This window comes from Candoia aspera, chromosome 1, assembly GCF_035149785.1.
Source record: "Candoia aspera isolate rCanAsp1 chromosome 1, rCanAsp1.hap2, whole genome shotgun sequence".
In the NCBI taxonomy this organism is placed as follows: Eukaryota; Metazoa; Chordata; class Lepidosauria; order Squamata; family Boidae; genus Candoia; species Candoia aspera.
Genome location: NC_086153.1, coordinates 188,364,577 through 188,390,512, shown reverse-complemented (window position 1 = coordinate 188,390,512; position 25,936 = coordinate 188,364,577). Strand labels below are relative to the sequence as shown.

The 25,936-nt window shown below is 39.0% G+C and overlaps 1 protein-coding gene across 2 annotated transcripts in view; it reads right to left on the bottom strand.

Moving 5' to 3' along the window:
* Positions 1-25,936, bottom strand: part of ZNF385B (zinc finger protein 385B) — a 228,840-nt gene that overhangs the window by 136,500 nt on the left and 66,404 nt on the right. The window contains exon 1 of one of the 2 annotated variants that reach the window (XM_063318119.1): positions 24,079-24,271. The exons of the other annotated variant lie outside the window; for it this stretch is intronic. Coding sequence (XP_063174189.1) covers positions 24,079-24,103 — 25 coding nt within the window. The 5' untranslated portion in view covers positions 24,104-24,271. Of the gene's footprint in view, positions 1-24,078; positions 24,272-25,936 lie in introns of those variants that run through there. 2 annotated transcript variants of the gene reach the window in all.

Sequence of the window (25,936 nt, the reverse complement as noted above, 5' to 3'; positions counted from 1 at the left end):
TGTACCCTGGACCTTTTTCATCATAGGGATCCTTAATTGGCTTCCTCCAAGTTTAAATTGCTGCATTTAGCTAATCCTAGTTACTTCCGGCCTGACCTAGTAAGAATCTGTCCTGTTCATGGGTTTCTAGTTTGTCTTTTTGTGTGTCTTTTCCTTCAAAATTTGGTTCGTTTTGTTTAACATAAACTTCTTTTTCCCTAATGCTTTATGGGAAATAAAGTGGTATTTCACAGGGGTTCCAAACTTTTTTTTTTTTACTTCATGGACTAAGGTCCTTTCAGTAGTCTCCATTCCTATAGCCCTTTCTCCTCTAATTTTCTGGTAATTTTATCTTAAATTAATTGTTATTTTATTTTATTTTAGTTTTATAATTAGATTTGTATTGTACAATATTTACATGTATATTAGATTTTCTCTTTCTCTCTCTCTCTCTCTCTCTCTATATATATATATATATGCATATATGTAAAATTATCTCCTCCAATTGATTGTTACTGGAGTTTTACGAAGAAGTTTGTATGGGTTCTACTACAGAAGGAAGGAAGGGCATATTCTAAGAAACAGCTGCTCTGTTGTTCTCCTGGAGGGTTTAGACTCATAGGCTTTGTAAACTAACAAAGAATAGTATGCAAATAATGTCACCACCTATTGATATAGCAGCTGTGGCAGGTTCTTCAGTATCGTTTTCAGTCATTGACCTGTAAGAATCCATCTGCCTGCAATTTTTTTTCGCTAGAATCCTATTAGCTCAGCCAAGGAAGAAGAGAGAGGCAAATGGTACGGTTTCACATAGCAAATACAGTAAACAAAGCATTACTCCAGAGCTTTTGCAAGTTAAGAGCAATCAAAGAAACAGATCAAAAATGGGAAAACTATTGCACATCTTAATTAGCTGAGAAACAATTCAAAGGACACATGCTACCATCTTCCATATACCTGCAGCATCAGGTACTCTCTGAGGTAGCATTACTGAATTCCTACATCCCTGCCTCAAGACTCTTCTGCCAGTATACAATCACCCACTTATTGTCTGTTCATAGCAAAATTACTCCAATGGGCAAATGTCCAAAGCACAGGTGTCCAGATCAGCCCTTAGTGAAGCTCCACATTTTCTTCTACAGACCAGGTTTTATATTTAAGGCAGAGGAGCACTCTTAATGGCAACTCTTAGCAAGGCTCAATCTTAGCTCAAGGAAAACATGGCTAAGGAATTAAAAGATAAAGTCTTTTCTGACAGGAGATGGGATTAAAGAGTTATAAAGCAAACCTATTCCCAACCGTTGAAATAAGGTGGTTCATATAAAATATAATCAGCTGCTAGAAATCAACAAATAAACTAGTAACTAAATTGGCTTAGTTATTCTTCTAAGCCAACCTGTTAACACTTTCCCTCTTCAAAACACACTAGTTTTCCAGGATCTAGCTTTCCCTACAGTCCCTAAAGGACAAAATAATATGCCCAGATACTCCACGCAGAAAAAACTGACAGCAACATGCATCATGCCAATCCCACTTCATTCAGAGGAAGACAAAAGCTCCTTGCATTCTTTGGTTTTCAGGAATTCTGAACTAGTGTGTTTTGAAGAGGGAATTTTGAAGTGATGTTTTACGTTTTTAAACATGAAAAGAAAAAGTGTTGGATACAGTAAAGGAATGCAAAAACACTTAACAGATAAAAGAAAGAGTAAACAAAATCTCAGCTCTGGGAAAGAAGTAAGCATAAGGAAGAAACTCAGAATACTTCCACCTTGATTCTCTGTACTGTAAGAGGGGTAGAAAGAAACTCTGTCAGGCTTTTAAGATTCAGTTTTTATATTCTGCAACAATACAGTAGAGTTCCAATAGTCCTTGTGGTGTCTGATTCCTGACTTAGCTGACCTTGAAAGGCTGACAAAGAGGGAATGAATTCCCACAGGAGGAAAATAGAAATCTAGTCATTATTTGTATAGTGTGCATATGAAAATCAACTCATACCTGAGTTACGCTATTTCCTCCCCAAGAAATCAAATGGCATAAATAAAATATCTGGCCAAGTGCAGCACTTTTTGTTTTCATCACTGCTTTATGTATATTATGTTTAAGTTTAAGCCTTATACTGAAGTCAGTCTGAAAATGAAAACAATGTACAGTACTGATCAACACACACAAACATATATAATCTCCACCATTAACAAGGCCAGTTTAAAGTGTCTTCCCCCATACACTTTAAAGGAAAAATACCCACAAATAAATAAACTAATAAAGAAAATCAGCACGACTTAGCAGTCAGCAAAAAGTCTGCATTTTAAAAAATGAAAATGGATTAAATTAGAATTTTCCACATCAAATGCAATTTTCTTAATGACTGAAATGTAAGAACTGGGATAAGCATAAAGATGATTTTTAATTGCTTCCAAGGCAAATTATCTGAATGCTAAAAGTCTACTTCCTTCGCTGACCCTTGAAATATTACACATTGCTTTAAAAGGCATTTGGTGAGGGAGAGTGAGACCCCCTGCTTCATTTAATCCAGTATATTGTTCTTGCCATCTTCCGTTGGTTTTATTTTATTTTATTTTGATTGTTGTAAGTCGCCCAGGGTCATTGGAAATTGGACAGCATACACGTTTAATTATTAATATAATAATACATGATTAACATATATATAATAAATTCACATCTACACTGCTGATAGTCCATTCAAATACACTCCAAGGGGAGTGTAATGTCACTGCAGCCACAAACTCATGCAAGGTTGTGGTTCCACCACTATTAAACAAACGTGTGACAATTATCCATCTTATACTGCTCACATGAGTAGTCAACACACAAGTAACATTTTTATATTATCAGCCTTTGACAGATCATCAAAACAGACTCCTTCAGATAGATTTTAAATTTTTCTATATAACGTACACAGGAAGTTTGAGTTTGAGGAGTTTTAATGGTTAAGTGATATTGCTAAATTCTAGAATTAGTAATTAAAATTTATGTTGCCAGAGAAGAATGTGTAAAAAATGAATCTCATAATTAGCCAGGTCTAAAAATGAAGATATAAATTCTTCTTAATAATGAGTATTCAGAAATAAGCCTTCCTGATTTTAATTGGGTTTGTTCTTGGGTGAGAATGTTAGAACAGAGACTGAGTCAGAGGATGAATGGGACAGCCAGGAAAAACAACTAAGCCAAGCCGAGGAAAAAACTGAAGAAGACTTACAATTAAAGAAAAGCCTTGAGTGGGAGGAAGCAGAACAGCTGAAGGAGCCCGGAAGTGACTCGGGTTCGCCACCACCAATCAGCGCTCGAGAGCGGCGTGCAGCAAAGAGGGCCGAGCAACGAGAAGCCCGATTGGCTCCTACACGAAAAAGGCGGGAAAGCCGAAGATATAAAGAGCGCCAGAAGCCAAAGCCAGTTGTCGGAGACAACCGTTCCTGTCTACAGCCTCACGATTTCTCCTCAGCGTGTTCAGAGCCATCTTTGAATTCAGAAAGCACCCTTGATCTTGATAACCCGATCTTCCTGCAGAGCCTGTCATTCTTCCACCTGCCTCTCCATTTGTCTTGGCTCCTAATTCCGCATTTCCTTAAGGACTTAATTACCTCAGCAGTCACTGCTGTTTCTCTGCCTTAGAACACTTCGTGCAGTGGGGCTTCAACTGTCAGCCTCTGACATCATCATTCAACTGTCAGCTCCTGAATTCATCCTGTTGTAATTATATCTATACCTTTCGCCCCAGAATCGTATTCCTTCGAAAAGCCACTGTCACCGCCTCACCTTAGTCTGTCTCAATTCTCCAGTTCTACCATCAATTCATCTTGTTAAATACTCAGATCACCAGATTCCTCTACCTCAGCTTCTGTGTTAATTCTACTCCCTCGGAACTGCCCTGTTTAACACCTCAGAGTCAATGGCTTCTACAATCTTCAACCAATCAGTAAAATAGTACAGTGCAAACAATCCATTTACTCCTCAGTTGTATTCTGTCTGTTGCCTATGACTTTCTTTGTTTATACCTTAATTTTAAGAATCAATTTTCCTCAGAGTTAATTACCTTGTATGTAGAATCCATTCTTTTCCTATTCAGAATTCCATACTGAATTCAGTTTCAAAAATTGAAATAATAAATTTCTGTTAATTATTATTAGACCTTCCACTGAGGTAAAATTAGCTTAATAAAGAATTGTTATTAATTAATTCAGAGTCTATCGCCTAAGCAGGACAAAGAATATATAGGATATATATTCTGTACAGCCTATATTCTATATTCTTTACAGCCTGTCATCATTCTCTCTTTGTCAGCCTTTCAAGGTCAGTAATCAGACACCACAAGGACTATATTCTATATTCTTTACAGCCTGTAAAGACACCTGCAGTGTTATAGGCTTAAAATGATTGTCATTATTTTGTTACACCTATTATTTATTACACATTATTCCTGTATCACCCAGCTCCAAACACTCAGTGGCCCAACCTTAGTAAAAAACCAATGACAAAGATATAAGAATCCCAAGAACCAGATAGACCAATGCAAACCACATTTCAAAAGCCCACTCAAACAGAACCATCTTGATGGCTTTTTGAATTATATTTCAGTGAGAGTTGTGGAGATAAAAATATTCTATTACGCTGTAATAACACATACGGTACTATGTGAATCAATGATCAGACCAGCATACTTATCATTAAGGTAGTATCACAGTGAAGGGAAACCAACATTAACCATAAGCAATATAGTATTGTTTTTTAAAATATGAGGGTTAAATGAAATGTCTCCAATGTTATAAATCATCAATAGATGGCAGCACTGATGCACTAAAAGCTCTGACATGTTCTTTAGCATTGGGAAGTTCCTGAGAAAATACTGTATTGCTATTATTTGTGAAATGGAAGCTTGCAATAAATACTTATTACAGGTATTTTAGTATACCTTAAGCAATGCACTGTGATAGTCTGTCAAAGGAGTCCCTCCAGTTGAAATTCACCACTGAATGCTAGTTATTTACAGTGATGACTGTGTTGATGTGAATACTGTGCATCACTAGGCCAAAAAATGTAAAGTGGGTAAACTGGGAAGAGCTGATTTGTGTGATCAAAATCAAAGTGGACAACCTGTGATACCAACCAACAGGTTTCACATGAGAAATACTGATTAACTGATTAAGAACAGTTGGTGGATTACTCAAAGGAAAACTGCTGTCAAGCTTGGCATTTCACAGGAATGTGAGTGTCACATTACTGATGTTCTTCAATATCAGAAAGTTTGTACAATAAGGGTTCCTTGCATGCTGATGGCAGAGATGAAAGCTTCAAGAATTGAAGAAGATGAAGGAATTTCATGACAGTCAAAGAAACATGGGCTCATCATTATGACCCAGAACAAAGCATCAGTCCATGGACTATCATCACAAAGATTCACCTAAAAAAAAAAGAATTCAAAACCCACAGTGGATTATAGGATGGAAAAAAAACCCTGTGAAGTCAAACAATTAGGACCTACAAATGCAGCAGTGCAGATTGCTCATATTCAGGGTTTTAGTCAAATAACATTTCCATTACCTTCCGCCTGGTTTTTTATCCAACCCTACTGCAGAGCAGTTAGGCAGTGTTTAGTGTTCGCTACTTAATCCCCACTGTGCTGTACTGTGATGCTCCCTGGTTATTTTTCCTTAAAGTTTTATTGGAGAAGTAGTTTTGCAAACCTTGTTTTTCCCTTGGGCCTGCTGAAACCTTCTTCTTGTAAATGGATAGTATGGAATCACTGAGTTCATACATACTCAGGTTTCCAACATTACTATTTATATGCAAGAACTCTATCTAGTTCTTAACCATCTAAAATATTCCTATGGGTCAGACAATCAATCAATAAATATTTGATATTAACCAACAACAATACTACATAAACAAATCTGAAAGATCTGAAGTAAATATTTGCTCTTTCCCACAGCACACTTTTCAGCTACCTCTGTGAAAAGCAACCTAATTGACATTCTTCTCCTTTGTGTATGGATTCCTTTTTATTAGCAGTGTTACGGGTATTGAGGAGTGTAAGGGAAATGGAGCAGGATGAAGGATACTAATTACAGTATGTATGTAAGACAGAATGAACCACAAACTAGTTAATCACACTGTAGCCTATCATGGGGGTCTCACTGTGCTTGCCCTGGTAGAAGGAAGGAAGCCTATGTTTGATTTAAAATATCCATACCAAAATTATGGCATCTTCAAATTAGTATGGATTCATATGATGAATCAATCTCCATGTGTCTGTCATAAACCCAGAGTATCTATGTACTGATGGTCAACCTGTAGATCATAGTTCACTAGAAAGGAGAATGTACTTTGCACATTTGTTCATGGGACTGGAAAAGAACACTGACAAAATAAACATCAACCTGGAGACCAGGTTACACTGAGAATCTGTTCACATATTACACAGAGTTGAAGTCCAGAGTCCCACACATGAGACTCCCCAAATGATTAAAGAGTGGCAGAGCAAACAGGGCAGTAGCAAACAGACCCACTGTCAATGCCTACTCTGACATGAGTTTGTTTCTCTTCCTTTTTAAAAAAAAGATACTATTTTATAGTGAGGGACTCTGCCTGTTCATAGCTATAAATACTAATCTTACTACTTCTACTCTTACACCATACTATACTATATTTTTCTGCTACAAAAGAGTACTTAATCTCTTGAAAGATGTCTATCTACAAAAAATGTGGGCAGCATTCCTGTTGCTATGCAGTTATTCCTTTTGTCACCAAAAGAACCAGGGGATATGGCCAACGATACCATGATATCCCTGGAGTGGGTGGCAGCAAACATTTAATCTGGAAGTAGTTAGGTGTCTTAAACCATGCAGATTCAGGTGATACCACTGACCAAAATGGCTGAATTCCGAACCACATCTGTAATGGTATGTGGGAATGACCTTGGGAGACAGGAGAGAGAGCTACAGATGGGACAACTGGCATGTAAAGGATGTCTCAGCCCACAGAAGGGGGGATGGCATGGGAAATGTCTCAGAAGGGACCCTCTTTAGTTTTCCAGACAGTAAAAGGAAAGGAGCGGAGAAATACTTTCAGTCTTGCAAGATTCTGTTAATAGAACCTTACAGTAAGATAGAGCTAGTACTCCTGGTTGTGCTTCTTGTCTAGACTACCTCACAGGGCTAACATCAGACTTTATGAAGGAGACAGGAACTAAAAATGTTCCTCTATCATACAAAAACTGCCTCCAAATATTGCACACAGAATTCCCCATATTCTCCAGCAAGAGAACTATGTTAAAACTTAACTTTCTGAACTATTAATGTACTACATACATGATTTGGGGGACTTTTTGGAGGGGAGGCAGAGTACATACTGTACATCAGCTGCCAAGGAGAAAAATAGTGTTAAATCTGCAGTTAAATCTGAATCTGTTATTCAAATATTTGAATAACAGAAATTTGAAAACAATGTGCTCAAGAGAGAGGTAGGATCAATATCTGAGAGAGCCCAGGATTATTCTAATCTTGATGATTGTTTCTAACTACAATTATTTTAAAAACTGAATATAAAATCTAGTATTCTACTTTTATACATTAAACCCACTTGGAGAAAACTTTTTTTTCTAAACTACCTAATGCTTATTGATATCCTTAACTCAATTTGAAACAGAAAATTGAAGAAAATATACAGAATATTTCCATATACATTATAAAACTGGGTGTGTGAAAAACTGCTGCTATGCAAGGTCTAATAATGTCCTTGGGCTGGAACATTAGCCTACCACAGATTATAGAATGCCACAATTCTTTTCTTACTGTTCACTGTCATGGGCAAATACAGTCAGTATACATATTTGCTTTTTGGTATACTGGGGACATAAATACACTCACAGTAAATATATGATGAGCAGTATTTCAACATCCATGTAAAACTTTTAAGAGAAAGAAAGAGAAGTTATCCAAGCCATACATCATGGATATTTTTTATATGAGAAAACGAATGAACCCCAAGCTATCTGTGATCTAGTATAATTGATTTTACTACTTAATTATTGATTTGTGTGGGACCAGATGAAGTTACTGCAATTCCAAATTAATAGAGGGAGAGGACATTCCTCTATAATAAGTGCTCACTTTCAATTTCTGAATTTGGAAGATTGCCACAGTAGTACAACAGGAAAACTGCACCCACTGATTACAGAACTACTTTTAGTACAAAGCCTAGGGACGCACACCTAACACTGCTAATATCTGTGATAAATGTAACTGTTCACTAGCCTATTTTTTTATTTTAGGCAAGTTTTCAGAAAAGTATCGTTTAGTTTAGATGAATACAAAATAGAAAAAGGAAAAGAGGTATTCCATGGAAACAAATGCAAGTGAATGACAAAGATCACCTAAAGCAGTGCAATAAATGATAGCAAATTATACTATTTACTACCATTTGCAAAGGAGCTTTGAACATGTAGGTACAAAGAAAAAGAAATTATTTTATTTTTCTATCTTAATTTTCTATTGCATAAATCAGAGGAGGGGAATCTGCACACCTTTGGTTGTTCTTAAATTACAACTCCCATTATCCCTCGCTACAGGTAGTCCTCACTTAACTACCACAATTGGGACCAGCAACTCTGTTGTAAGCGATGCAGTTGTTAAGCAAAACATCACATGACTGCATTGGACTTATGTTAGTTCTGCTACAGCCATTAAGCGAATCACCCATGGTTGTTAAGTGAGACATTATGTGACCATGACTTGAAATTTTATTAACAAGTCCTCACAATGTAGCTTTTGCCTCATTGCCAACCCATAGCCACTTATCTTTGTCCTTATCTGGTCCAATATTATAGAGGGGTTTTCCATCTTCTCCTGAAACAGGCCTTGCTATATACACAATTTGTGGTATCTTAGTATTAATGGAAATGGAAAAAAGTTATGTAGTGGAAGAAAGGAATAGTAATGGAAAGAGAGAGGGCTATGGAGCAACCAGCAAAATGGTGATGGATCAGGTGAAGGTGACAGAGCCAACATGGGTGATGGAGCAAGTGACGGAAAGATGGGTGAGACAGCAAAAGAGCAAGTAACAGAACAAGAGAACATGCGAGTGGAAAGTGTGAAAGATGAGTGAGAGGAAAAGCTGAATAAGCACGATGGGTGAGGGAGAGAGTGAGACTCCAGTCACCATCCTTACCAGGTTCTGACATAACTAAACCCTCCAGTCTAAATTTGCCTCTTCCTCCAGCTCAGATTACACAGAAAGATTGAGGGATGTTTTTTCTGCTAGTAGGAAATCCACAACTCATGATCCTTTAATGTACTTTCAGTACAGCACCACTCACTGTCACATTACCAAGGCAGAAATCAGCTTTTAGGACAGAGTAAATTCTGCCAACCCACTTTTGTGCTGCCTTATAGACTAGAGGAAAGCCTATTGAACTGGGTGTCTGGATGGGTCTGGGAGGAAAATCTGGAGGACCACAGAATCCCTACCTTGAATGTTCTTAACAATGTTAGTTAAATGGATGTGCATATTTTTTTATTTATTTATCATATTTTTATTACCGCCCATCTCCCCCACTCGGGGGACCCTGGGCGGTTGACAATAAAACAGTTTCAAATTCAATAAAATCAGAATAATATTGATAATCAATACATATAAATATAAAATATAATGAAATCCAAGTAACAGCAGATCTAATTCCACCAAAAGGGGACAAGATCGGTTCCAGCAGGACTAGGGAACCAACCAATCCCAAGAGTGGCTCTTCCTCTCCCCACTCCAACCATGGTAACAAAACCAGGTCTTCAATTGTTTCCTGAAGTCCAGAAGGGAGGAGGCCAACCTCACTTCTGGGGGAAGGATGTTCCAAAGGGCGGGAGCTGCTGCAGAGAAGGCCCACCTCCTGGACCCCACCAATGGAATTCTCTTGCAGACGGGGTCTGTAGCATGCCCTCTCTGCATGACCGGGTGGGATGGGTTGATGTAACGGAGATGAGACGGTCCCTTAGGTAACCTGGACCCATGCCATGAAGGGCTTTAAAGGTGATAACCAACACCTTGACTTGGACCCAAAAGCAAACTGGCATCCAGTGCAGCTTGCCGAGCAAGGGAGTAATATATGCTGCCCTTGAAGCACCTTAAATCGCCCGTGCGGCTGCATTCTGGACCAGCTGTAGCTTCCGGATACTTTTCAAGGGTAGCCCCATGTAGAGCGCATTACAGTAGTCTATATGGGAGATGACTAGGGCATGAGTGACCGTTCGAAGGGCCTCTCACTCCAGGAAGGGGCGTAACTGGCGTACAACACGAAGTTGAGCAAAGGCCTTTCTGGCCACGACTGCCACCTGCTCTTTGAGCAGGAGTCGTGAGTCCAGGAGGACCCCCAGATTATGCACTGGTTCTGTCTGGGGCAGTGCCACCCCATCCAGAACCAAAGATGGCAAATTCCTAGGAGCCAAGGGGCTGTAAACCCACAGCCACTCTGTCTTACCAGGGTTCAGCTGAAGCCTGTTGTTCCCCATCCAGGCCCCCACAGCCCCCAGACACTCGGAAAGGGTGGTCACGGCATCACTTACTTCCCCCGGGATGGAGATGTATAACTGAGTACCATCAGCATACTGATGATACCTCATCCCATGGAGACAGATGATCTCACCCAGAGGTTTCATGTAGATGTTAAAAAGGAGAGAGTACCAATCCCTGCGGCACCCCACAAAGAAGGGAAGGTTTGGATCTTCAGGGTAGGAAAATAAGGAAATGGCAGCAGTACAAAAGCTGATCCATAATTTCAAAAATTAAGATTTCCCAAGTTATTTGACACGTTACTGAATCTTAAATATAAATTAGACTACATAACTTGTATTGGCAAACATTGTTATACCATACTTACCAGGATTTTTGGGTGTCAAACCTAAATAAGGGTTATAACATAATGGCTGTTCCTTTTTATTAGCATATGGTAAAGGCTTGGTATAAGTTCTTCACTGGGCTGATGTGACAGGCTGTGTGGAGAGAACAAGAAGCTTCAAACTATTACAGACTACAGCTGGAGAAAATACATGACACATCTACCTAAGCCATAGAGGCTGTTAACAAAAGAAGAACCACAGATGCTTAGATAACTTATTTATCCTTGACTTTCCTTTGTTCAGCTATGCTATTCAAAAATCATTGAGGCCCACTTGGCAGAAAGGAACAGCAGGCCATCCTTTGCACATATCCCATAAGGCTCTCTAGGGCTTCCTATGCAAATGTGTATCAGCCAAACAATAACATGTAAGAATAAGGGGGAAAACTAAGTCCTTGGAAAGAAGGCCAAAGAAGATTGGGTCTGATCCAAGCGCAGAGGTGCAGCTAACCTCACTTGCAGTAGAGATAGTAATTATGACAGTGTAACAGAATTCTGTTTAATACTAGGTAATACAATATAGAACCCCAAGAAATTATGAATGTCTTCCTTTTCATCCCAATGAACTGGACAGCTAAATTTCACAAAACATATTCACCATTGCTATTAACAACTTCTTCTGAATATGGAACTACAGTAGAGCATCATGGATGTGATATCATTCCTACATCTTTTCAGAGTTTAAGATACTAGAGTGGCTTTCCCTGTATGCAAGACCTTTCTCTGCTAGAGAAGACACTTACAAAAATGAAGTGCATCAGAATCATTAGCCAATGAACAAGTGTGAAAAAAATGTGATCTATTATTGTGCCATTACATCAGTTGACACATTAACTGCAGCTGAAATCTATAAAGTTAACTTCAGGCAAGTCAATGATTTTTACAGGGGTGCTGACCTTCAATCAATTTATAGTGTCTTAGATCTATTTTCTGTATATATATCACTAGCCAGAGAAATTTATTATGTGCTCAGAGGGAATGATGAAAGTCTGTTTTAATGGGAGGGGACTACAATGTTTTCACTTAGGCTGCAATCCTATGCACACTTAGATATCTGAGAGTGAGCTCCACTGTACATGATTTATTTTTCAGTAAATATTCATAGGATTGCAGTTTTGAGGATGAATCCTCAATCACAAAACTGAAACCTGATTATTTGTTCAGAAATTCTGAACATCTAAAATATGAACATTCAATAATCAGTCATAAAAATATGAGCAATGTAGGATATACCCAGGATATAGAAGGCTGCTTCTCTATAAAATATTGGTTTTGAGCCATTTACCCCAGAAATATGAACAGTAGCATTTTAACATTTGCTTATGACAAGCTATATACATGAGGCAGATTTCTACAGGTTCCCTAATACCTTACTGGCATGTGTGCAGCTTCTATAACCCTGGTGTCAGGAGTTACTGATAGCTTTGGTAAATGTGTTCACCATTAATAAGATAAAGAGTGCCATTGGTATAGGGACTGCACACACGCAGAGACCAACCTCATGAACAGAAATAACTTTTGAGCTAGGATTCTTAATTGCAAAAAGGGCCAAGAGTTTAGGTGAGCCTGTTTAAAAAGCTTTATGTCATAAATTGTCTACAGGACTTATGAGTTATGGATATATAAACTTCCTTTAATGTGATATTAATTGCTGTTTTGTAATACTGTTGATGTTTTTGGCTGCTTGTTAGTTCCTTTGAAGGAGGGAAGTTGGGAAAAGTAGCTTTAGCACAGCTCATGTTTTTTCTCATGTTTTTACAAGGGTTGTAAAAGTTACGTCCCCAGAAACCTGAGAGATGGGCTCATGCATGCATTCATTCGCTCAATCACAAAATTACAAGCATCCACACCAGTGTTCTAATTGAGCCACACCCTGGCGTTTTCAAGGACTGCTAACATCCAGAGGCAGCCTCACCCCACCCAGGCTCTTAGCTTACAAAAGCAAATGCTAAGACAGAGTGGGGAGCTGTGTCTAGGAGGAAAGGTAATAAGGAAACGGCATACAGACGGGGAAGCTGAGGTGATGTCTGGAGATTGGCAGCTATTACAAGCAGGCAAGGGGACTATCAGTCAACTGCCAGGACCACAAGCTACGGTGAGCAGCATGTCCTGGTGGGAGTCCTGCCTGGAGCTTTGCCAGGAGCTCAGTGGCAACTAGAAAAGGAACACCACCACCGAAGCAGCACCTCATCTTGACTAGTGCAAGAACTGCTGGAAAAAGGCAAAGGTTGTATGCTACTTTATAGATTTTGAGACTTTTGTTTGCTGAATATTAAAAGACTGAGTATTAAAGAAGTATTTACATGGCAACAGCAACTTGCAAGTCCAAGAATGGTGGAGTTGACCCAGAGCAATACCCTGTTGTTGGGGAAGGTGTGTGCTGCAATAAAGAACTGTGTACAGATTTGCTACGCTTGGAAAGCAAAGAACCCTCACAGTCCACAGAGTCTCATGGCAATGGCAAGTGGGTGGACGTAAAGTAGCTCACTCACATTTTAGACCACAGACTTGCGAGCAGGGAGACTCTGAACTGATAATCCTATAACATTCCCCATAAAAGCCTGTGAGTTTCTCATCTAGTTTGTTAGTTTTTCCCTCAAGCTTAATTTCTCCCAAATACTGCAATCCTCTCCCATAAAATTCATTCCTACTTCCGACAGGATTTGAAATAGTCTATTGGTTCAAGGGGAACATATTTTAAAGCCTAATAATGGCAGCTGGGGCATTTCTGGAAGGCTGTGTATATTCATGTAAGAATGAAATGTATGCATCCATCCATGAGAAACTACATGACTAATCTAGGGAAACTGTACCAGGAGGCTATATGCCCATATTCTGCCCTCCCTTAATTTTTGCTACAGCCTCTGATGCATTTGCCTGAAGTCAATTTACCTTTCAAGCCAAATTAGGCTGCCAACTCCCACTATGATAGCTGAAGTTACTATATAACGTGATAATTTCTCTAAAGGCAGTGAAAGCTGAATGGTAACCTACTTTGGAAACCTCCAACAGACCCAGGTTCTCCAACACAATGCCTGAGGGCACCAATGTGACTGGCAACATCTGCCTTGGCACCAGGCTTCCTAATCCTCCTGATTTCTTTAAAGATGCTTTTACTTAAAATGTAAAAAATGATAATATAAATGAAAGCTAGTATGCTCTAGTCTAAAGCAAAGTCGACAATAGGATATAATTTAGGGCCTGGAAGCATTTTTATAAGATAAAATGGTGAGTGGCTGCAGTCCAGGGCTAGGGCATCTGTTGAAGTGGTAGAGACATTTTGAGAAGCTACAGTGGGTGGTGAGCAACAACCTGTGTAGTGCACTTGTGTTTTTTATACAGTGAATGTTATACCTGTTTACTTGATAGACTTAATTAATACAAAAATATGTGAGGTGATTAAATAAACAATTTACTGAAGGACAAGTAACAGAGTAACCTCTTCTGCTTCCAGGAGAAGAACAATTTCACCATATATACAACAATCACCTCACCAGTCTGCATTCTAGAGAATGGGTATTTTGAAACTGGCCATACCAACCGTGGCAATCATTTTCTGAGAATAACTGTAATATACTTTCAAAATTCCAGATGCGCCCACCAACTCAAAGAGGTTGCGGGACACTGCATTAGACTATTACTGTATATTTTCATAAGGTCACATAGAAATGAGTGAAGAAGTATACTGCAATGGACATTCAGAGGCAATCATTAAGGAAATGGTACTGCTTGGTAGCTTGTTAATGACACTTACAATGATTAAAAGGGTCAGAGTTTTCGCTCAACAGAACAATGGTACAAATGTGACACACATGGTTGTCTTGTTATAAGAGCAATAATCGGTGAAAAGCCCAAATGACAGTGCATTATGACAACCAGATAATTTACCCCCATGGGGAAACCATCAGAGAAACTTCAAATACCTTTAATGGGACTGCTTCAGAACAGTCAGACAAAAAGTAAAATAAAATAAACAAAGTAGTTAACTAAAGGAATAAAATAAAAAGTAAAATAAAATAACTGAATTAGATTTTCCCAAAGGAAAACGTTTAATTAAAATATAAATATACTAGTTGAGGATGGACAGCTCTGGATCTCTTTTTTTCATGCAGCTAAAGTTAACTACCTTCAGCAAAGGATTGTTACCTTGTCGTGGTGTTGGAGCTTGAGCACCTCAATGATGCCATGAGCTAAACCATGAAGGGCCACCAAGACAGGAAGGTCATGACAGAGAGGTCAGACTAAATGAGATCCCTGGGGAAGGTAATGACAACCCACCCCAGTATTCTTGCCATGAAAACTAAATGGATCAGTACAACCAGAGATATATCAGTATACCATCGGAAGATGAGACCCCCAGGTCGGAAGATGGTCAAAATGCTACTGGGGAGGAACAGAGGATGAGTTCAACTAGCCCCAGACGTGATGACGCAGCTAGCTCAAAGCCGAAAGACGGCTAGCAGCCGACGGTGCTGGTGGTGAACGGCGAATCCGATGTTCTAAGGATCAACACACCATTGGAACCTGGAATGTAAGATCTATGAGCCAGGGCAAATTGGATGTGGTTATTGGTGAGATGTCAAGATTAAAGATAGACATTCTGGGCGTCAGTGAACTGAAATGGACTGGAATGGGCCACTTCACATCACATGACCACCAGATCTACTACTGTGGACAAGAGGACCACAGAAGAAATGGAGTAGCCTTCATAATTAATAGTAAAGTGGCTAAAGCAGTGCTTGGATACAATCCAAAAAACGACAGAATGATCTCAATTCGAATTCAGGGCAAGCCATCTAACATCACAGTGATCCAAATATACGCCCACACCACAGATGCTGAAGAAGCTGAAGTAGATCAGTTCTATGAGCATCTGCAGCACCTACTGGACAACACGCCTAAAAAAAGATCTTATTTTCATCACAGGAGAATGGAATGCTAAGGTGGGCAGTCAAATGACACCTGGAATTACAGGTAAGCATGGCCTGGGAGAACAAAACGAAGCAGGACATAAGTTGATAGAATTTTGCCAAGACAACTCACTCTGCATAACAAACACTCTCTTCCAACAACCTAAGAGACGGCTTTATACGTAGACTTCCCCAGATGGACAACACCGAAATCAGATTGACTACATCCTTTGCAGCCAAAGGTGGCAGACATCTATACAGTCAGCAAAAACAAGATCTGGAGCTGACTGTAGTTCAGATCACGAACTTCTTCTTGCACAATTTAGGATCAGACTAAAGAGATTAGGGAAGACCCACAGATCAGCTAGATATGAGCTCACTAATATTCCTAAGGAATATGCAGTGGAGGTGAAGAATAGATTTAAGGGACTGGACTTAGTAGATAGGGTCCCGGAAGAACTCTGGACAGAAGTTGGCAGCATTGTTCAGGAGGCGGCAACAAAATACATCCCAAAGAAAGAGAAAACCAAGAAGGCAAAATGGCTGTCTGCTGAGACACTAGAAGTAGCCCAAGAAAGAAGGAAAGCAAAAGGCAACAGTGATAGGGGGAGATATGCCCAATTAAATGCAAAATTCCAGAGGTTAGCCAGAAGAGATAAGGAATTATTTTTAAACAAGCAATGCGCGGAAGTGGAAGAAGACTATAGAACAGGAAGGACAAGAGACCTCTTCCAGAAAATTAGAAACATCGGAGGTAAATTCCAGGCCAAAATGGGTATGATCAAAAACAAAGATGGCAGGGACCTAACAGAAGAAGAAGAGATCAAGAAAAGGTGGCAAGAATATACAGAAGACCTGTATAGGAAGGATAACAATAGCGGGGATAGCTTTGACGGTGTGGCCAGTGAGCTAGAGCCAGACATCCTGAAGAGTGAGGTTGAATGGGCCTTAAGAAGCATTGCTAATAACAAGACAACAGGAGACGACGGCAACCCAGCTGAATTGTTCAAAATCTTGCGAGATGATGCTGTCAAGGTAATGCATGCTATATGCCAGCAAATTTGGAAAACACAAGAATGGCCATCAGATTGGAAAAAATCAACTTATATCCCCATACCAAAAAAGGGAAACACTAAAGAATGTTCAAACTATCGAACAGTGGCACTCATTTCACATGCCAGTAAGGTAATGCTCAAGATCCTGCAAGGTAGACTTCAGCAATTCATGGAGCGAGAATTGCCAGATGCACAAGCTGGGTTTAGAAAAGGCAGAGGAACTAGGGAGCAAATTGCCAATATCCGTTGGATAATGGAAAAAGCCAGGGAGTTTCAGAAAAACATCTATTTCTGTTTTATTGACTGTTCTAAAGCCTTTGACTGTGTGGACCAGAGCAAATTGTGGCAAGTTCTTAGTGGTATGGGGATACCAAGTCATCTTGTCTGCCTCCTAAAGAATCTGTATAACGACCAAGTAGCAACAGTAAGAACAGAGCATGGAACAACAGACTGGTTTAAGATTGGGAAAGGAGTACGGCAGGGTTGTATCCTCTCACCCTACCTATTCAACTTGTACGCAGAACACATCATGCGACGTGCTGGGCTTGAGGAATCCAAGGCTGGAGTTAAAATCTCTGGAAGAAACATTAACAATCTCAGATATGCAGATGATACCACTTTGATGGTTGAAAGCGAAGAGGAACTGAGGAGCCTTATGATGAAGGTGAAAGAAGAAAGTGCAAAAGCTGGCTTGCAGCTAAACCTCAAAAAAAACCAAGATTATGGCAACCAGCTTGATTGATAACTGGCAAATAGAGGGAAAAAATGTAGAGGCAGTGAAAGACTTTGTATTTCTAGGTGCAAAGATTACTGCGGATGCTGACTGCAGTCAGGAAATCAGAAGACGCTTAATCCTTGGGAGAAGAGCGATGACAAATCTCGATAACATAGTTAAGAGCAGAGACATCACACTGACAACAAAGGCCCGCATAGTTAAAGCAATAGTGTTCCCCATAGTAACATATGGCTGCGAGAGCTGGACCATAAGGAAGGCTGAGAGAAGGAAGATCGATGCTTTTGAACTGTGGTGTTGGAGGAAAATTCTGAGAGTGCCTTGGACTGCAAGAAGATCAAACCAGTCCATCCCCCAGGAAATAAAGCCAGACTGCTCACTTGAGGGAATGATATTAAAGGCAAAACTGAAATACGTTGGCCACATAATGAGAAGACAGGACAGCCTGGAGAAGATGCTGATGCTAGGAAGAGTGGAAGGAAAAAGGAAGAGGGGCCGACCAAGGGCAAGATGGATGGATGATATTCTAGAGGTGACAGACTCGTCCCTGGGGGAGCTGGGGGTGGTGACGACCGACAGGAAGCTCTGGCGTGGGCTGGTCCATGAAGTCACGAAGAGTCGGAAGCGACTGAATGAATAAACAACAACAAAGTTAACTACATTTCTCCAGAATATGCTCTCTTGATTTCAGTTAACAACAAATGGTAGATTTCCTTTCTGAACGGCTATGACAAGAAAGCAACCAAAATTCACTTCAAAATTGAAGTTAGCCGTATCTTGGTTAAAGCAAGAGGGTACCTATAGTATACTGGGCAGCAGCAATATAGGAAGATGCTGGAGGCAGATGATCACTTTAGTGGCAATGGGAAAGGCATTACTTCATAATGCGTGGGAGATGGCAATGGCAAATCACCCCTGTGCTTTACCAAGAAAACCGCATGGATAGACCAACAAAGACCTGAAAGATCAGGCTGGGGACAAACTGTCCTGGAGAAAATCTACCTATGTGGTCACTAAGAGTAGACACTGGCTTAATGGCACATAATCAATCAGTCAAGCTGCTAAGAGGCACAAGGTTCAGGGATCATGCAATATACATACTAAAAGATCTGTACAAATTAAGGTATTAGCATTAATCACTAAAATATCAAACCAGCAAATAAAATGACTATAGTTGCATTTGTGTATACCTTCCCATCCTCTCCATTTTAAAATGACTTTAAAATTAAATTCTAGTTTACTTTAAATGTAATGAAAAATCATAATTCAAAATTAAGTATTAATTTACCTTTAGTGAAATTAATTGTACTAATTTGGCATCATTTTACATGTGATGTTCTGCATTTGTAAGGAAGATACACAGTCGTGACAATAGCCAGTGAGGCTCTTCAGGTCTGGATGGGGAGGAACAGATTTCATCTCAATTCTGAATGGCTATGCCTATCTGCCTGCCCCCACTCCCAAGTCAGGGACGTTTCCATCATTGGTCTTGGATAGGGTGGAGCTTCCCCATTCTAGACTGGTGAGCAACTTGGGAATCCTTCTGGACTCACAGCTACTGCTGAAATAGCACATGGCAGCTGTGGCCAGGAGGACCTTTACAGATTAATCTTGTGCACCAGTTGCACCCCTTCCTTGACTAGGATGACTTTCAGGGAGTCACTCATGCCCTGGTCACCTCACCACTGGATTATTGCAATGTGGTCTACATGGGGCTTCCCTTGAAGACCATCCAGAAGCTACAGCTGGTTCAAAATGCAGCAACCCAAGGAGTAATTGTAGAGTGAAGTGGGAATGGCCTTGAGCAGCAGGAGGAAGAGCCGCTACCAAGACAATAGTCAGATAAAAGACAACTAAGTCTGGGGCAGGAATGTAACCTGAGAAAATGACTCAAACAAGACCCTCCCTATGTAAGAACTGACACCATCAGTCCCAATATTGACCCAACTCACGTGCAATTGGAATATGCAGTAATTAGGTTTATTGGAACTAGTGTACAGATCAGAAGAAAAGCTGTGATTAAGAGATTCCCACCTAAACTCACTCACTAAAACCTTCCAGCACCCCACTCCTGCTCCTTTCTCATCCAACCTCTAATGATCAGCCATATCATCCGCAGATGTCTCTGGTAGTACGGCCTTGATTCCCCCTTGGCAGCCCAAACAACGGTGATTCACATTCATTGCAATTCCCCCCTCCCATCTTCCTCCTTGACACGTGTTGGCTCATCTGTGCAGATGAACACGATCAGATGATTCAGCACTCATTTGATTGTGGAGTCTGACACCCTAGTTCTCATGAAGATAAAGGGAGGGGGGAAGTGCATTCAGACTTGCAAGATTCTATTACTATACAATAGCTTTACAATAAAAGTAGTACTGACCTATATGACATTGGATTCCTAGTCTGATCTACCTTGAAGGGCTGATAGTAATGCACTTCTTGGTATGCCCATGTGTCACCACTGCTCCACAAGCTGCATCGGTTAGCAGTCCACGTCCAGGTGCAATTCAAGGTATTGGTCATTACTTCTATGGCATAGGGCCTGAATACCTAGGTACGTTTCAGCAGACTGGGTATATTCCAGGTCCCTTCTATTGAACATTGTCATCTTACAGGACCGAGGAAGCATGCCTTCTCTGTCACGGCCCCCATCCTCTGGAACAGCATCCCCCCAGAGATACAGACAGTGTTCTCTCCCCTGAAGTTCCAAAAAGCCCTTAAGACTGGCTTTAGTCTCAGGCCTGGGGTTAATGTGTTTGTGGGACCCCTGTTCTGATTTGTTATTGAATGTTTTAGTCTGGGCTGCTCATGATGTTGTATGTTTTTAACTGTTTTTATTGTTTTTGTATTTGTAAGCCACACAGTGTCTGCTGGAATGGGCAGCTATAATCAGTTTAAATAAACAAACAATGTAACGCATATCACAAAAAAAGGTGCTAGACTTATGTGTGTGTATGAGAGAGAGAGACAGAGACAGAGACAGAGAGAGAAACTTTCTTTTATGAAGTCACAATATAAATACAGCCAGCCAAGTATTGTCCATCCTAACTCGAATTAGATTTCTCTGGGTATTACCTTTTGAGTATTATCATTTTGCATCTTACATTTGGAAAAAGCATGTGCTCTATCACAAACAGATTAACACTGTATGTTCAAAAACACTGGTGATCTCCTGTGTGAAAGAAAATATTAAATTGCCTTTCTGAAATTTGAATTGCCAATATCCCAAGCTCTGGGGATACTTATTTTCATAAAATGCATTGGCAAACACTGGTGAAGACCAAAAAGAAACACTGAATTAAATGTTGACCAAAGCTGCAATCTTATACAGAGTTTTGGGATGAACATTAAGCCTTTATCAGATCAGTTTTTCTGATCTGAATTTTCTCATACTGTGTATTCCAGATATTTAATCTTCCTTCCATATATGAAACAAAAAAAAGCTATCTTTGTGTTTCCTTTGCACTATACAAGATATTCCTGTTCTGAAACACTGTTATTCCTCAAACAAATCCATTTAAGGATAAACTATACATCAGTTGCAGTCTGGAGAGGCTATGATCAAGAGTGGAAGACTGATGTAGTGATGGTGTGCAAAAATTCATATATTTAATTCATTATAGACTAGTTCTTTTTCATTCAACATATCTAGAAGAAATGGTAGAAAAACAGTTGAAGTTAAACATGTACATTACTTGATTTATTCCTAAACTAATTTTCAGGAAACAAGGTCCCCAAATTATAAGAAATATTACAAGTGACTGTGTAGAATTATCTAGTTTGGTTGTCATCTCACTGCACTACTGTTTAATTTCAACTTAAATAGAATCATTGTTTAGATCTTGCTCCAATCTGATGCCATCCAGATAGACTGAAAATCAACATCAGCATAGAAGCAATAATATTTGCCTAATATCTAGCAACTGCAAAGGGGAAACAACCTTTGTTTGTACACACAACAAAATGACTGGGCTTACATACTGTGCTTAGAGATGCTCATGGTTTCCAAACTAAACAGAATGAGCTGGGTTTGAACATCACACTAAGCCATAAACCATGATTTACAAACCATCACTGTCAGGCTCACATGTTAAGGCAAAATCAAACAAACCATATTATTCAAATTTGAACTAGGCCAACTGTTTTAATCAGCCTGCAAGAGTTCAGTGTAAGCTATAACTGCTCTTATGAGTTTTATTTGAAAGCGTACAGGCCTGTAATAAGCTTTGTGCACAGTGTATTATTTGTCCATAGAAAGAAGGATATAGTGTAAAGTGGATTGAACTTTTCAGTATTATGCTAAAACCATTTTACACTTTCTATAATGGTGGAAAAAAGAGAAAGCTGTTAGCAACTCTCTTGCCCAACATTCCTATACATATTCTTAAACTACACTCATTCAACATTTGCTGAAACAGTTGCATTATTTCAACATTAAAGAAATTTAACTGATTAAAAATGAAAAGATTCAAGTTAAGTTTCTTCAGGAATTACTACTACACTTAATATTTATAACATTAACTATTACAGAAAACCAGCATGTCTGAAGCTTACAAGTATCTAACATATCTCTGTAAGATATGAAAATTATGAGTAACACATTAAGTTACCAATATATTGTGTAATATAGAGCAAGAAACACAATTTTTATTGCTTGTAATTTGTATTCATTTACTTGCTGTTTTTTAATGTATAACCTGGTTTTATGTAAATTAACATATGGAACTTACTCTCAATAAGAATGCTACGATTATTGTAGCCTTGAAGCATTAGATCAATATTATCATTGATTGCTTGATAAAACAGAAGACTGAACTCAGACTTAGTTATATGTACAGTAGACATGCTACATTTGGGAGCCAACTCAGCATAAAATATAAAATAAATTTCAGTTTTATATATCTTTCCTTTGAAAAACCAACATAAAGAAAAGTTTGATGGAATAGTTCTTCATTAGCCTGAAAGTCAATTTTAAAGACTTTACATACATACAGTAAAGTTCTTTGAAGTTTCATTACTGTTCATGAAAACAAGTCAAATTCAGGCACTGATGAGAGAAAGAAAGCATATCTAAGTAATATTTTGAAATAAATCTGCAAATCCATTTTACCTTTCTTGGTTCCAATTAGGGTTTTCTCCCTTTTCCACTTAACTCTTCATTTTTTAGTATCTCCCATGGACACCTTAGCAGAAGCTATCAGCTTTGACAGAAGACAAAAGTCCTGGCGGTGAACCATAAATTGGCCATTTCCATAAAAAGAACTACTAAATGAGAAACCATGTGCTCAGTATATGAAACTAATTTCATGCTTTCAAAAGCACACAGTGGCTTCTAGCAAGATAGTGGCCCTGGGACTTGCAAAGACAGATCGGCTAAATACAAATAGGTTTTCTGCTGGTTAGCCATGCTTTACATGTACTGTTAGTAAATAGAAATTCTCGAATCTTCTGTCAAACATATACATTTTGTGTAACTCGGAGGTTGAAAGCTATAAAAACAACTGCCTTGTGAATAAATTTACAGCAAAAGGCATGAGATAGTTTAGGTTCTCATGAAAGGACTGCAGAGTTACTACTCATTCTGTAACCAGAAATGGTTTCTCATTCCTGCTGGATATAACCACCCATACCTAAAACAATTATCCAAAGAAGTTTTATTTCAACTAAGATAAGCAAGCAAGCAAGCAGCAAGATTTAGTGAATAATTTACAAACTAAAATGATTGGCAAGAACTTTTTAGACACATAAACACAACCTCTGACACATTGTTTTTAAACTTAAGGGACTGATAATATGAACTCCAGAGATTATTTGCAGCAAGGTATTCAGGTCTTAAAGAAAGATTTGCAACATTTAAATGTCATATTTAATTAAAGTGTGGTTAGGCAGGAGTGACAGGAATGCTATGCCTCTCATAAAACAAGTTATCATTGCAAACAAATTGCTAGAGATTGTCCCATATCTGACAGGTCATTTCATTTTAATACTGACAAAATTAGACACACATCACTCCAGTATATTGTCTGTTGCTTTTATTTCATTAGTCATAAGGCACGTTTGCCATTTATAGTTCTTTTCGAGTCAAGCTTTTCTTAAGCAGAATTTTATGCTCTGCAGTTTTTCTGATCACAAGTATATAATCACTGATGATTAATTAGCCTCATTAGTTAATCATCAGATACTGTATCAACAGATGTGTGTTAATGTATTTGAAATGCATAATGACTACTCTGCCAGGATAGTGTCTTCTGATAATAAATATTACATCAGGAACACAGAGGAGATAACCCACTATATAGAATTGCACTTGTAATGCAATATTAGTTATAATCAGAAAAACAATAATCTGTTTTTCCCATGGTTCTTTTAGCCTTTGTGCTCTTTTGGCACAGATGAGAAACAAAATTCCACTTCCAAACATGTGAGAATTACAGGAATGCACCTCATTTTGTAATGAGTAGAATTCTGTAATATTTATATTTTTAAAAAAGCATTGCTCACCTCTGCTAGGAAGTCCACTCCACATTATGGCACTGTAGTGCTAAATATCCAGCTTGTAAAAGAAACCAGGTTAGAAATACAAAACTTCCAATATGTGACCAGCAACAAAAGGTATGTTGGATACTACAGAAACCTGGATCTCCAGCCCTGATCATCTGTGTGGCAGGAAACTGTTATACCAGTGCAGCTTCAAACCTTCTCCACTGCTGGCTTATTTGCACTGCTCACTGAAAATCCTTTACACGCTGGCAGCATTTTAGGGAAGGACAAGCATACTGAGTCATTTGTAAAGAAATCAGAGCAATTTTAGTTCCACACATTCATTTGCACTGAAATACACACACACAGCACTGTTAAAGTAGAAGGTCTTTGGGATGGATTTATGCTGAGAAACAAGCAATCTTCAGGCTTCATTATCAATGCATGGAATCAACTGCAGTGATCAGATTCAAGCAAGGCAGATTATTATGAAATGGCTCGACAGATATAGCTTCAAACTATGAAGAATCATCTTCCTAAAGTGTGTGAGTGTTAAAATTAGATCTGAATTTTCCACAGGGAGAGGGAGCATTCATAGCCAATATGTTAATATATGTTGTTGGGGTTGATTTAAAAATGAAAAATGACATGTTGACTGAGTTTTTTTCCTGCTCATATGAAAATGCACAACACATGCTCAGAAGGGAAACATCAGTTATATCCTGCTGCCATAAAGTAGCCTGAAAGCCTTTTTTTTCCTCTTCAAAAGTCATAAATGGACATGGTAAACCCTAGAGTCACACTATCGATTTTTAACTGTGTAAATTTAGGCATCTGACATTCCAGACCTGCACCTTTAAAAATTTTACTCTCTGCTCTACTGCTCTGCCCTCTTTTGATGTAGGTCACTTCTTGTTCTCTCAGATTTCTAATCAATTCACCCTCTTCCTTCCTTGTCCCAGACTGTTCCTTGTTACCACTAGCATTGTTATAGCCACTCATCCACCATCTTTCATTCACTGCAGCTGCTCCAGCTCATGATGCCTTTGCACAAAACAGTTACGCTAACTCTATAACAAATTTCTTTTGACACCAAAAGCCGCCCTCTCTTTGGAAACTGCCCTCACTGCTGCTCTTATATCAGAGTTCTTTGTTTTTCCAGAAACCAACAAACAGAAGGGACATTGGAGGCCACCTGTATGTTTTAGCTTTTGATTGCTTCTTAAATCTTTGGCAGTCATTCTGTGCCTTTGTATTCTCTCTGGCACTGCTTTGTTGCTATGTCATTCTCCTGGGCTTTTTCTACCATATTGTCTGAGTTGTTAGCTTCTGCTTTCTTTCATAACACATCCAGGTTGTTCCCTCATGACTTCAATCTTCAAGAAAAATCTAGTTCTCTCTCATCTTCAAGTTAAACTTCCACCACTGGCACCCAATTTTTATTTCTACCACTTGCTGCCAGGGCCACTCCATTGATCTGTAAGAACTGTACTCTATTAGCTCTTTCTGCCATAGAATTCTTTCTTGTTTGATCATGACACTGTCACTTTTAATATATCCTCTCCATCACTGTTTCCACCACTCAACTTCTTGCTTGTACTGTGACCTACAATCTAATATCTTCCTTGAAGTTTATTTCCATTATTTATCTCCAACTTCCGACCTCTTCCTAGACTTCTTTTTCTCTACATTTAACTCCTCTCAGCTCTTGCTGCACTGCTCTAGCAAACTTGACATGTATTTTGGCTTACTCCATTTGTTATCTTCATGTGTCCTCAAGTTGCTAAGCATATTCTAAGGAAAAATCAAAACTTCTAACTGCCCTTGTTCATTTAAATTCCAACTGTCCTTCTCTGTATTTTATCTTCCTAACTTGTAT